At 44.9% G+C, this 12,647-nt stretch overlaps 1 protein-coding gene across 1 annotated transcript in view; it reads right to left on the bottom strand.

The window, feature by feature from the left end:
* F11R (F11 receptor) overlaps positions 1-11,625 on the bottom strand; it is a 34,880-nt gene extending 23,255 nt beyond the window's left edge. The window contains exon 1 of the mRNA XM_087703079.1: positions 11,523-11,625. Within this exon, the coding sequence (XP_087559205.1) occupies positions 11,523-11,571 (49 nt within the window). The 5' untranslated portion in view covers positions 11,572-11,625. The remainder of the gene's footprint in view (positions 1-11,522) is intronic.
* Positions 11,626-12,647: the final 1,022 nt, after the last annotated feature.

Consider the following 12,647-nt stretch of genomic DNA (forward strand, 5'->3'; position numbering starts at 1 on the left):
GGAAGGAAGGAAGGAAGGAAGGAAAATAGCATTTAGCCTTACATACTACTTCACACTGCTTTCCAGCCCTCTCTAAGCGGTTTACAAATATCAGCCTCTTGCCCGCAACAATCTGGGTCCTCATTTCACCACCTCGGAAGGATGGAAGGATGAGTCGACCTTGAGCCGGTCAGGATCGAACTGCTGTCAGTCGGCAGAATTAGACTGCAATACCTCAATCTAGCCACTGTGCTCTCTCAATGCTGGGATTTGGGGATTAAACGGCTCTGTAGAAATTTACTGTCTAGTTTGTATTTTGCATCCATTTAATCATACCATCTTTGGCTTCTTTATGAATCAGATATGGCTTAAGAGAGTTGGAAGGGACCTTGTAGGTCATCTAGTCCAACCCCCTGCCCAAGCAGGAGAACCTACACCATTTCTGGCAGATGGTACTCCAGTCTCTTCTTGAAAGAAGGAGCAGCCAACCTCTCCTGGACGTCTACAAGCCAAACGATGCTACTTGCCACCCAACCAGTAATTGGAGAGGACAGCATTCCTGAAGGACAGAAAGTATTCTGAACCTTGAACCAGGAAAGTCAAGTCCCCGAGGAAGCTGCCGTTCTGTAAATTAACATTACGTAAACCTCCGTCCAATTCGGCACTACGGAGTTACTCAGGGAAGGAACTCCCAGGCAGTCATGACCACAACAGAGAGGAGTATTTCCATCGTTAAGCGAGGCGGTGGCTAAAGCAATTATGCCCTATTCTACCGTCGTTTCCCCCTGTGGTTGTTAACGGAATTGTTGCAGTTGTTAAGCGAATCGGGCGGTCTTTCAATCACTTTGTTTGTCAAAAGCTGGCTGGGAAGGGTGCAAAGGGACATTGCATGATCCCAGGATGCTACAACCATCGTAAATACGAGTTCGAGGCCAAGCAACTTTAAAAAAACAAATATTCGTTTAATCATATAAAATACAAAGAAAACAAAATAGAAGTAGGAAATGAAGGGAAGGAAAAGGAGGTGTGAGATTCAAGGAGAAAAAAGGAGGAGAAAGGCATTGACTTCTGACTTGTAGTTTGGTACAAGATTAAAAACACTCCAGCCTCCACTTTTTTGCTTTTACACATTAATATTTAACCATCCGTTTCTATGACGTCAAAACATTCGGATCAACAGAACCAAAGTCAACGTTTCACTTTCTTTTTCACCCCAAGCACAAAGTCCAGAAGTGATTTCCAAGGGGAAAAAACGTGCTGAAACATACATATTTTCCTTTTTGACTCATCAATTCAACCATTCCTGCTTTATCTTCCTTTTTTAAAAAAATAAATGGAAATAGCATGTATTTCTGTTTGGACCTGGTAATCTTTCTGAACCAAGCGACCTAATCCTGATCCCGTGACTGTGGGGAAGCTGCATCGGTTGTAAGTGCGAGGACCGATTGGAAGTCACGTTTTTAATGGTCGTTGTAAACGTGGGACACTAAACGAGGAGCTGCCACCAGTTGCAGCTTCCCAGGGTTTTGTAAGCATCATCTGTGACCTTTCCCAGCTCTGGGGCAAAGCGAACCTCCATTTATAATTCCAGAAAAAACCTAGGGAGGCCAAGGAACATTCTAGAAAACAAGGATGAGGCTGTGCAGATTCCCTCAGATTTTTTCACAGGACTGTACGTCAAGGTGGCTTCCCCATCCCAGGTTGTTGCTCCGAGATCAGAAGGAAAGGAAGGAAGGAAGGAAGGAAGGAAGGAAGGAAGGAAGGAAGGAAGGAAGGAAGGAAGGAAGGAAGGAAGGAAGATGTTGACACTCTAGAAATAGTGAAGAAAAGAGCAACCAGGATGATGAGGGGACTGGAAGCCAAAACAGATGATGAACAGTTGCAGGAACTGGCCATGGCTGGTCTAGGGAAGAGAAGGACCAGGGGAGACAGGAGAGCAATGTCCCATTAATGCTGCACCAGGCTTAATAGCAGTGAGAGGGATCTTGGAGTCTTAATAAACAACCAATTAAATAGGAGCCAACAATGTGTGGCAGCAGCCAAAAAAGCCAATGCAATCCTAAACTACATTAACAGAGGGATACAGTCAAGATCAAGGGAGGTCCTAATACCACTCTGTAAAGCCTTAGTAAGGCCACACCTAGAATCCTGCATCCAGTTTTGGTCCCCACACTATAAAAAAGAGGTTTAGACTCTAGAAAGAGGGCAGAGAAGAGCAACCAGGATGATGAGGGGACTGGAGGCTAAAATATATGAAGAATGGTTACAGGAACTGGGCCTGGCTGGTCTAGGGAAGAGAAGGACCAGGGGAGACAGGAGAGCATCTTCCAATATTTCAGGGGCTGCCACAGAGAAGAGGAAGTGGGTCGAGCTATTCTCCAAAGCCCCCGAAGGCCAGAGAAGGAAGAATGGATGGAAACTGACCAAGGAGAGATTCAACCTAGAAATAAGGAGGAATTTCCTGACAGGGAGGACCATCAACCCATGGAACAAAAGTTGCCTTCGGAAGTTGTGGGAGCTTCATCCCTGGAGGCTTTCAAGAAGAGACTGGACTGCCCCCTGTCAGAAATGGTGTAGGGTCTCCTGCTTGAGCAGGAGGTTGGACTAGATGACCTACAAGGTCCCTTCCAACTCTGTCAATCTGTTAAATAAATGGCTATAAAAAATCTTGATAGGGTTGAGTGGGGTTTTATCCCCCAACATTTTGGAGGACCCCTTTCTGGGAATAATCTGACTGTTGGCCCTCTAGCCTTCTTCAAGGGGCTTTCACCCCCTGCCACTTTCTGGCCATCATCTCCACTTCTTCTGAAGCTCCATCACATTCCGTCCAGCCAAACTCCACCACAAGAGTGGTTTATTCGTGGCACCACCAGTTTCAGTTCCCAGGGATGGGACTCAGAACAGTTCCTTCTCTGTCCTGGCAGCTGTCCTGTGGAACAGCAGCCCACTGGGATTCAGGTGACCTCCACAATACTAGCCTCACGTAAGACCGTGAGGACTTGACCGCTCTCTGGGAACTTGAGTAAGTAAGTAAGTTGCTGGTCACTTTTATTCTGGAGGGAGTTTTGATTACTCTTTTCATTTGTGTCGGGGTGGTTAGTAAATCAAAGAGGGGGGGAAGAAGGAAGGAGAGATAGGGCAAGGTTAGAGTGGAGGAAAAAAAGAGCAAGAAGAAAGGAAGGAAGGAAGGAAAAAGGGAGGGAAGGAGGGGGAAGAAGGAAGGAGAGATAGGGAAAGATTAGAGTGGAGGAGAAAAATCAAGAAGAAGAAAAAGAAAAAAGAAAGACAAGGAATGGAGGGAGGGAGGGGGGAAGAAGGAAGGAGAGATAGGGAAAGGTTAGAGTGAAGGAGAAAAAGAGCAACAAGAAAGGAAGGAAGGAAGGAAGGAAGGAAGGAAGGAAGGAAAAAGGGAGAGAAGGAGGGGGGAGAAGGAAGGAGAGATAACGAAGATTAGAGTGGAGGAGAAAAAGAGCAAGAAGAAAGAAAGAAGAAAGGGAGGGAGGAATGAAGGAAGGAAAAAGGGAGGGAGGAAGAAGGAAGGAGAGATAGGGAAGGGTTAAGAGTGGGGCAAAGGAGAGAGAAAGAAAGAAAGAAAGAAAGAAAGAAAGAAAGAAAGAAAGAAAGAAAGAAAGAAAGAAAGAAAAAGCAAGCAAGCAAGGAAGGATGGATAGGTAAAGGTTAGAGTGAGGGGAACAAGAAAGAAAGAAAGAAAGAAAGAAAGAAAGAAAGAAAGAAAGAAAGAAAGAAAGAAAGAAAGAAAGAAATGAAATGAAATCTCTTGGGCCTCAAAACTTGTGTAACTTTGGACCCATTGGCCAGAGAGGCAGAGGGTGGGAAAGGCTGTTTATTAACCAGAAGGACTAGGTGAAGTGGGGGGGGAGGGGTTGTTTCCCCATTCAGAGTTTGCACAAAGCAAACTCTAGAAGATTCCGCAGGAAACAGACCTCACCCATGTTCTGTGCGGGTACCCTCCCCCCCCCCCCGAGCCTGTGTTAAAATTATAAATCGAATTACAACAACCTCTTAAGCCAAGTGCCCAACTGAAAATACAACAGGATTTGCTCTCATTTTGCACACTAACTACACTTAAGAGGCTTGCCCTGTAGTACCAAACCAATCAAGTCATAAATAATACTACTCTGATTAAGGAACTACCAGCTTTGACGAGCAATCAGACAACAACAGCCTAATCTAGGAATCACCAAGAACACACCCACCAACACTTGTGCATAAACAAAGAGCAAACATGACTCCCTTCTAACACTGATGACGTTCCCTAGTTGGGTCATAAGACGTCTGCAAGAAAATGACCAAGCTCCGAGAACACCAAGGGTCCCAGGGTCGGCAATATTCTTGCCTACTCAAACCGATTAGTCGCTCCCATCTTTATTAAAATCATCCCACTATAAAATAGAAATAAAAATAAAAGAAAAGGGGTAAGACAGGTGGAAGTTAATAGGGTTTGGGGTTATGGAAATGGCTGCTATTGGCTGAGCTGAGGCTGTAATTTTATTCTGCACTGCGCTGAAAAATGTTGGGGGAAAAATTCCCTCATTAGAGTGTGCAGAAATGAAAAGATTAACGTTGGCAATTAAAGAGAAGGAAGAATCAGAGAATTATAAGCTATGGGGATGTTTTTATCACTGGACAGAAAATGAATATACACAAAATAGAAACAGAAAACTGAATAATTTGGGGGAAAATGTAGAATTATAGGGGAGGAGCTGAATTAAAAGGTAACTGAAATGTAAATGTATAAATAGATTAAAATAAAAGTAGATTAAAATGATTTAACTGTTAAATATGATGACACAAAGACTGTACCCAGATGACACATTGTAAGATTAATGATGTAAGAGTGGTTATGGGAAACCAAAACAAAAAAACTTTTCAAAAAAAAACAACAGATGACTAGATGCAAATAGAAATACACGTTATTTCCATAGCAAGGAAGATAAAGCAGGGGTGCTTAAATTGAATACTTCAATCAAAGGAAAAAAAACAAGTTCTTATTTATGTTTATTTATTTATTGGAATTTGTAAAACGAGAACCAGAATAAAAGGGGGAACAAACACAAGGAGGGGGACGATAGGCACCTGTCAGTGCACTTATGCACATTCCCTCTACTCTCCACTTAAGTACGAAGTCAGTTCGAGGGAAGCCAACTTGCAACCGAAACTGTGAAATGGAATTTGTGCTGTGGAAGAAAAAAAAACCAATGAAACTTTGATCTTGGGTTTGTGGATTGGAAAGATTCGGTGTTATAGAAATGGCTAGTCAATAGATTAATGTGTAAAAGCAAAGAGTGTGTTTATCTTGTCCTGGGCTAGGAAGAGTTAGAAGTCAATGCCTCCCCCCCCCTGCTTTTTTCTTCCTCCTTGTATCCAACACCCCCTTCTCTCCCCCCCCCCCGTCCCTTTTCCCGCCCTTAATTTCCTATTTTCTTTTATTTGTATTTTATACAATTAAAAACAAGGGACTTTGCAAAAGAGGACCCCATCATAAATCTGAGTCAGTTGCCAAAGCGGCTGAATTTTGACCACGGGGACACTGTAACGGTCATAAGTGTGAAAAATGGCCACAAGCACCAGAATAACATACGCACAGAAATGGAAGAATAACACAATACCGAATGAAGATGAGAGAATAACGGGAAGATCTTAGGATGCGCAGAGAACGCATAAATTGACCGAGGAAATTCACGGAAAGGAGGAAACAGGGTACTGTTTAATTTGGGGGAGACGGTTTAAGGGGTTAGAGGATAGAAATAGGAAGTAAGAATTTGGGAAATGTAATTTGTATTATAGAAGAAGCAGGAAACAACGTAGGAAAAGCAGGATTTACAAAAAGTAGAAAAAGACATATAAAAGAAGAAGAGTAACAAAGACTGTCTGACACGGATGATCACACAGAGGCTGCTAAGCAAAAGAGTGAGAAATACAAGGATTTTAAGAGTAAAATTAGAATTATAATTGAGAGAAACAATATTTGTAAAGATGCACCGATAGATACCTGCTGTAAGAAGGAACGTGTAGCTCCGATATTATAAGTTTTGTGTATGTTTGTGTCATTGTGGTTAAGTGTTTAAAATTAAAAATTAAAAAGAAAAATGGCCACAAGCAGCTTTTTTCCAGTGCCATTGTCACTTTAAATGGTCACTAAACAAAAATGCCGTAAGACGAGGACTTGCGTAGAACCTCCAAATACTGTTGAGCTGTGGACTGTATTTGTCAGCAGCGGCATTATCATCCCCCCCCCTTTTATTCTGCTGGTTTTAAGTACTTCGGATGCACAAAGTCAACGGGAAAAACGAGATTCACTTAACAACAGTGTTGTTGACTTAACAAACGGCAGCGATTCACTTAAGAACTGTGGCAAGAAAGGTCGTAAAACGGGGCAAAAGAAACGATGCGCTTAGCAACAAAAATCTGGAGCGCAACTGGGGTTGTCATTGAAATACTACCTGTAAGTGTATGGCAAGCACACAATACATTGCTTTTATTTTTAAAGTGACTGCTATGTTTTTATTTTCAAATTACCTCTTCGATAGAAGAGGTTCCACAAATCTACTGTGCCATTTAGAACCGTTTCCAGCTCCCTCCCCCCACCCGTCCGCACATCATCAAGATGAAGAGCGAGAGGAGGAATTCTGGGAGTTGAAGTCCACAAGTCTTAAAGCTGTCAAGTTTGAACACCCCTGGGTTTTTTTTTTTCTAAAGGGTTAGGAGTGCAAGGGTCTTGTAACTTGACAGCTTTAAGACTTGCGTGCTTCAAATTCCAGAGTTCCTGAGCCAACATGACTAGAGGAGGAATTCTGGGAGTTGAAGTCCACAAGTCTTAAAACTGTCAAGTTTGAACACCCCTGGGGTTTTTTTCCCTAAAGGGTTAGGGGTGCAAGGGTCTTGTAACTTGACAGCTTTAAGACTCGCACACTTCAATGCCAGAGTTCCTGAGCCAACATTTTTGTTGCTAAGCAAGAGCGTTGTTAAATGAGTTTCACCACATTTTACAAGTTGGCCATGCCCACCCGGTCACATGGCTGGCAGCCACTCCCACCCAATCACATGGCCTGCAAGCCACTCCCACAAAGCAGGCCACACCTACAGAAGAGGTTCTAAAAATTTTGAAACCCACCACTGGTGTGCATGTGTGCCTGTGTGCTACACAACTTCAAAGCCGTGTTGATTCAGCCCTCCGGAATAATTCTAGTTTCTCCTGTGGCCCCTTTGGGAAATTCATAGCCCACCCCTGACAAGATAGCAGTTTCCCAGTATTTGAGGGGCTGCCCCAAAGAGGAGGGGGTCAATTTATTTCCAAAGCACCAGAAGCCACGACAAGAAACAACGGATGGAAACCAACCAAGGAGAGAAACAACCTGGAACTAAGGAAAAACTCCTAACAGTAAGGAAAGTTAACCAGTGGAACAGCTTGCCACCAGAAATGGTGGGTGCTCCATCCCTGGAGGTTGTTAAGAAGAGACTGGAAAGGCTACTTGTCTGGAATGGTATAGGATCTCCTGCTTGAGCAGGGGGCTGGACTAGAAGACCTCCAAGGTCCTTTCCAGCTCTATTCTGATTCTGATGGCAGGAGAAGCAGCAACAGATGGAAACTAATCAAGGAGAGAAGTAAACTGGAACTGAGGGGGAATTTCCTAACAGTGAGGACAATTAATCAGTGGAACAGCTTGCCACCAGAAATCGTGGGAGTTTAATCACAGGAGGTTTTTAAAAAGGGACTGGACAGCTACATGTCTGGGATGGTATCTGGTCTCCTGCTTGAGCAGGGGGCTGGACTAGAGGGCCTCCAAGGTCCCTCCCAGCTCTATTCTAATTGACAGCTCCCAAAGAGGCCTGCCTTCCCATCCTCCCTCTCTCCAACCCTGCTCTGACCTGGCACCTCTGAGCTTGGCACGGATGAAGCCAAAAAGGAAAGTTAGATGGCCAATATTGTTAGTCGCTCTCTCTCTTCCCACGGAAAAGCCAGGCTCCCGTTTCCCCCAAAACTCACCAAATAGTGAAAGGGCTGCTACTCTAGTAGTAAGGGCACCTGTGCTAAGATGACTGTAAACAGAAGTTAGTTAACATTATTTCTCTCTTTTCTCTTTCTTTCTTTTTTCTCTCTCCTTGTTCCTATCTTTTCTTCTCTTTCTCCTTCCTTCCTTCTTTCCTTCCTTCTCCTTCCTTCCCTCCCTCCCTTCTTCTTCTTTCTCCTTCCTCCCTCCCTCCTGCCTTCCTCCTTCTCCTTTCTTTCCTTCTCCTTCCATCCTTTCTTCTTCCTTCTTTCCTTTCTCCTTCCTTTTTTCTATTTCTCCTTCCTTCCTTCATCTCCCTCCCTCCTGTCTTTCTTCTCCTTCGTTCCTTTTTCTCCTTCCTTCCCTCCTTCCTCTTTCTCCTTCCTTCTTCTATTTCTCCTTCCTTCCTTCTTCTATTTCTCCTTCCTTCCTCTCCCTCCTTCTTCCTTTCTCCTTCCTTCTCCTTTTTCCTTACTCTTTCTCCTTCTTTCCTTCCCTCCCTCCTTCTTCCTTTCTCCTTCTCCATTTTTCCTTACTTTCTCCTTCTTTCCTTCCCTCCCTCCTTCATCCTTTCTCCTTCCTTCTCCTTCTTTCCTTCCTTCCTTCCTTTCCACCCTCCCCCCTGAGTGAAAATAATTGAGCCACACACAAGAAACTAAATAAAATTCTTAATCTTCCCCTTTAGCTTCTCTCTGAAGTGAGTCATTCCCTTTTGTTGTCTCACACTTTCTCAGGAATGCAAATACCCACCTGGGGCTTCTGTTAGGCAAAACTCCAGGCCCAAAGCAAGAAATGAAGGGATCAGGAATCGTTTCCTGCCAATTTAGCTTCTGCTGATGACTTCAGGACCTTCCTTTTGCCCGTTCTAAACCCTGGCCAAACATTCAGGAGGAGAGAACGGGATCGAAGGTGCTACATTGCTGAAATCTTTCACGCCACCCCACAAAACTTGGGAAATTCAGATTAACCAGAATAACTGCATCCGTTAATGAATATTCTGGGGGAATATAGATATATCTGAGGAAGGGAGAGAGATTTATTTGCTTTTAACACTTAGAAAAGGGCAATCTGCATTTCAACAGGAAACTTCAGACAGGCTGGCCCCATTTTCTGCCCTGTGAAGTGGGGAAATCCTATGTCTCCTAGTTCTACTTTTGTCCTAGTTTCCCTGGCCTTTCTCTCCCTGTTATATCACACCTTTCCACTTGACTTCTAACTTTTTGGCTCCAGGTCAGCAGCCGGTAATCTCCCAATCTTTTCAATGTTCCAGCCATCTTGCTTTAATGGTAGTAAATACCAGATTCATTGGTCCTCAGGTATTTTCTTCTTGCTTTTTTACATTGTCATTACAGTAATATCCACTGTGCAAAGATTACTGGAAGCTACCATAAAGCAAGCAAGCAACCAACCTTTCTTCCCCTTTCTTTCTTTTTTCTTTTTTTCTTTCTCTTTCTTTCCTCTTTCTCTTTCTCTCTTTTTCTTTCTTCTCCTTTCTATCTATCTCTTTCATTTTTCTTTCTTTCTTTCTTCTCTGTCTCTTTCTTGCTCTTTGTTCCTTTCTCCTTTCTTTCTTTCTCTTTATCTCTTTTATGCTTTATATTTCTTTCTGTCTGTTTCTCTCTCTCCTCTTTTCTGACACTCTTTGTCTCTTTCTCTTTGCCTCTTTCTCTGTTTCATTTCCTATCCTCTCTTTCTCGTCTGTTTCTCTTCTCTTTCTTTCTCACTTTCTCTTTGTTTCTTTCCCTCTCTTTCCTTTCTTTCTTTTCCTTTATTTCTGATGAGCATCAACAACAACAGAAAAACAGGCAGAGCCCCTCTTTACCTTCCCGATGCTTCCCTTTTTTAACGTGGCATGAATATTCCTGCGATACCAAGCCAGATCGAGTTTGAAGGGAACTCAACCATTCTCTACTGTGGTTTTCCAGACTTTGATCATTAATTGTCCTTAACCCCTTTGGAAAAAGCCTTCGGGAATGCCGAGATCCTAAATCCCCAAGACATACCCTCCCCAACAACAGGAGGAATAACTAGAGCTGGCCCAGGCCAGGCCTGGAAAGGGGGGGGGTCCGTGTGCCCGCTCACCTTTCCAGAAAAACCTGGGTGTGCCTTGCAAAAACAACAGAAACATGATGCGTCTTGTTCTCGCCCTCCCTTTCAACAATTATTTTTCAAGAGAGAAAAGTGACTCAAAAGTGCCCGGTACCTTTTCGGGCTTTGGTTTCGAGCTCATTGGTGAATTTATCAGGAATGAAATCCTGTTTTGTCCACCCACGCCGTCCCGCGGGAGTTAGCCCTGAAACTACCCCTCCCTCCGCCAAAGCTCGGTTGGACATTCACCTTTTGAAACTTTTATTATTATTATTATTTTTTGCAAACTGCAAACAGCCAAACCGAGCCAAAGAGATCCCCAAGCTAGAAAGCGGGGCAGGATTTGAAGACAATTAAATTAAAAGTTTGCCAACTAACATCTCAAAGTCAGAGGCCAGTTTAGCCTGAAGTTTGGATTGGTTCAAACTGGGATTTTTGGGGGGTGTCTATGATACAGAAGGAAGGACTCCCTGGAGAAGAGCCTCATGCTGGGAACGATGGAGGGCCAAAGAAAAAGGGGATGGCAGAGAAGGAAGTGGGCTGGATGGAGTCACCGAAGCAGCCGGCGTGAGCTTCAATGGACTCCGGAGGATGGCAGAGGACAGGAAGGCCTGGCGGAACATTGTCCATGGGGTCGGACACAACTTCGCAAATAACAACAACAACAACAAACGATACGGATACAGTCTAGCATTTTGTATTTTTTTTTTTTTAGGAAACCAAAAGACACTTGACACGAAATCCATGCAGCTTTGAGAGTTTTAAGGAGCATTTCACAATCTTGCCCACCCTAGGATGGGTGGACTTCAACTCCCAGAATGCTCCAGCCAGCTTTGCTGGCTGGGGCATTCTGGGAATTGAAGCCCCCCCATCTTAGAGTGGCATGATTGACAAACACGGGTTTATACTCAACCTCAACTCATGCCTTCGCTGCTTTACCCTTGCTTAAACAAACCATGGCTTAGCTCCAGCCGCTCCTTCCAGAAACCAAGATTAAAAACAAAAGGCAAGCAGAAGAGGAGGAAGAGAGAGAAATCTTGGAAATCAATCAAAAGCAAATCAATCAAAAGGAGCCCCGCCAGTCATACAATAGCTAGTGTTGCCCGCCCCAAAAAGAATTAGAGGGCCTCCTGTTTGAGCAGGGGGTTGGACTAGAAGACCTCCAAGGTCCCTTCCAGCTCTTATTCTGTTTGGGAAAGTCAATGCGGTCAAATAAAAGGCGACAATCGGGAGGGGGGAGACATGGGGGAGGGGCACGGGATGGAGTGGGGGTTACTTAGTCACCCCAATTTCCCTCCGTGGCCCCCATTCTTAATGGGAGTTTTCTTGGTTTCTCCCCCCCCCCCCCGGGAGGTTCCCGCAATCCCCAAGAGCTTGATCCCGTGTCTGGGCTGCCTGCCCTCCTCCCCAGCCCCCGATCGCCCCCCACCCCCGCTTCCTTACCCCAACCTGCGAAGAAGAGGCACCCCCAGAGCCAGCCCTGCGCCGCCATCGCCGCTCCGCTCGCCCTGCCCGCCGTCCGCTCGCTCGTTCGCTCGCTCCGCTGCCGAGGTGCACAGGTGAGCGCAGGCGGGGCGCTCATTGGTTGCGCCGCCCGCCCGTCACCGCCCCTGCTCAGGTGAGGCCCCCGCGGGCTCCTCCCCCGGCTGGGAAGGGGGGGGGAGTCAGATTACTAACAGAGCTGGAAGGGACCTTGGAGGTCATCTAGTCCAACCCCCCCACCCAAGTAGGAGACCCTGCACCATTTCTGATAGATAATAGATTTAACAGAGTTGGAAGGGACCTTGGAGGTCATCTACTCTAACCTCCCCCAAGCAGGAGACCCTGCACCATTTCTGATAATAGATTTAAAAGAGTTGGAAGGGACTTTGGAGGTCATCTAGTCCAACCTCCTGCCCAAGCAGGAGACCCTACACAATTTCTTACACCATTTCTAGAGTAAGGTTCTACATTTAGACGAGAAAAACGAAATGCACAGGTACGGTATAGGTGGTACCTTGCTCAATAGTAGTAACTGGGACAGGGATCTTGGAGTCCTAGTGGACAACCATTTAAATAGGAGCCAGCCGTGTGCAGCAGCTGCCAAAAAAGCCAACACAGTTCTAGGTTGCATCAACAGAGGGAGAGAATCAAGATCACGTGAAGGGTTAATACCACTTTATAAGGCCTTGGGAAGGCCACACTTGGAATACTGCATCCAGTTTTGGTCGCCACAATGTAAAAAAGATGTTGAGACTCTAGAAAGAGTGCAGAGAAGAGCAACAAAGCTGATTAGGGGACTAGAGGCTAAAACATATGAAGAACGGTTGCAGGAAAGTAGGACTAGGGGAGACATGATAGCAGTGTTCCAATATCTCAGGGGCTGCCACAAAGAAGAGGGAGTCAAGCTATTCTCCAAGGCACCTGAGGGTAGAACAAGAAGCAATGGGTGGAAACTAATCAAGGAGAGAAGCAACTTAGAACTAAGGAGAAATTTCCTGACAGTGAGAACAATTGATCAGTGGAACAGAAGTTGCCTCCAGAAGTTGTGAATGCCCCAACACTGGAAGTCTTCAAGAAGATGTTGGA

The sequence above is a fragment of the Thamnophis sirtalis genome, unplaced genomic scaffold (genome assembly GCF_051295495.1).
Source record: "Thamnophis sirtalis isolate CommonGarterSnake01/CBP01778 unplaced genomic scaffold, rThaSir2_p1.2 scaffold_19, whole genome shotgun sequence".
NCBI lineage: Eukaryota > Metazoa > Chordata > Lepidosauria > Squamata > Natricidae > Thamnophis > Thamnophis sirtalis.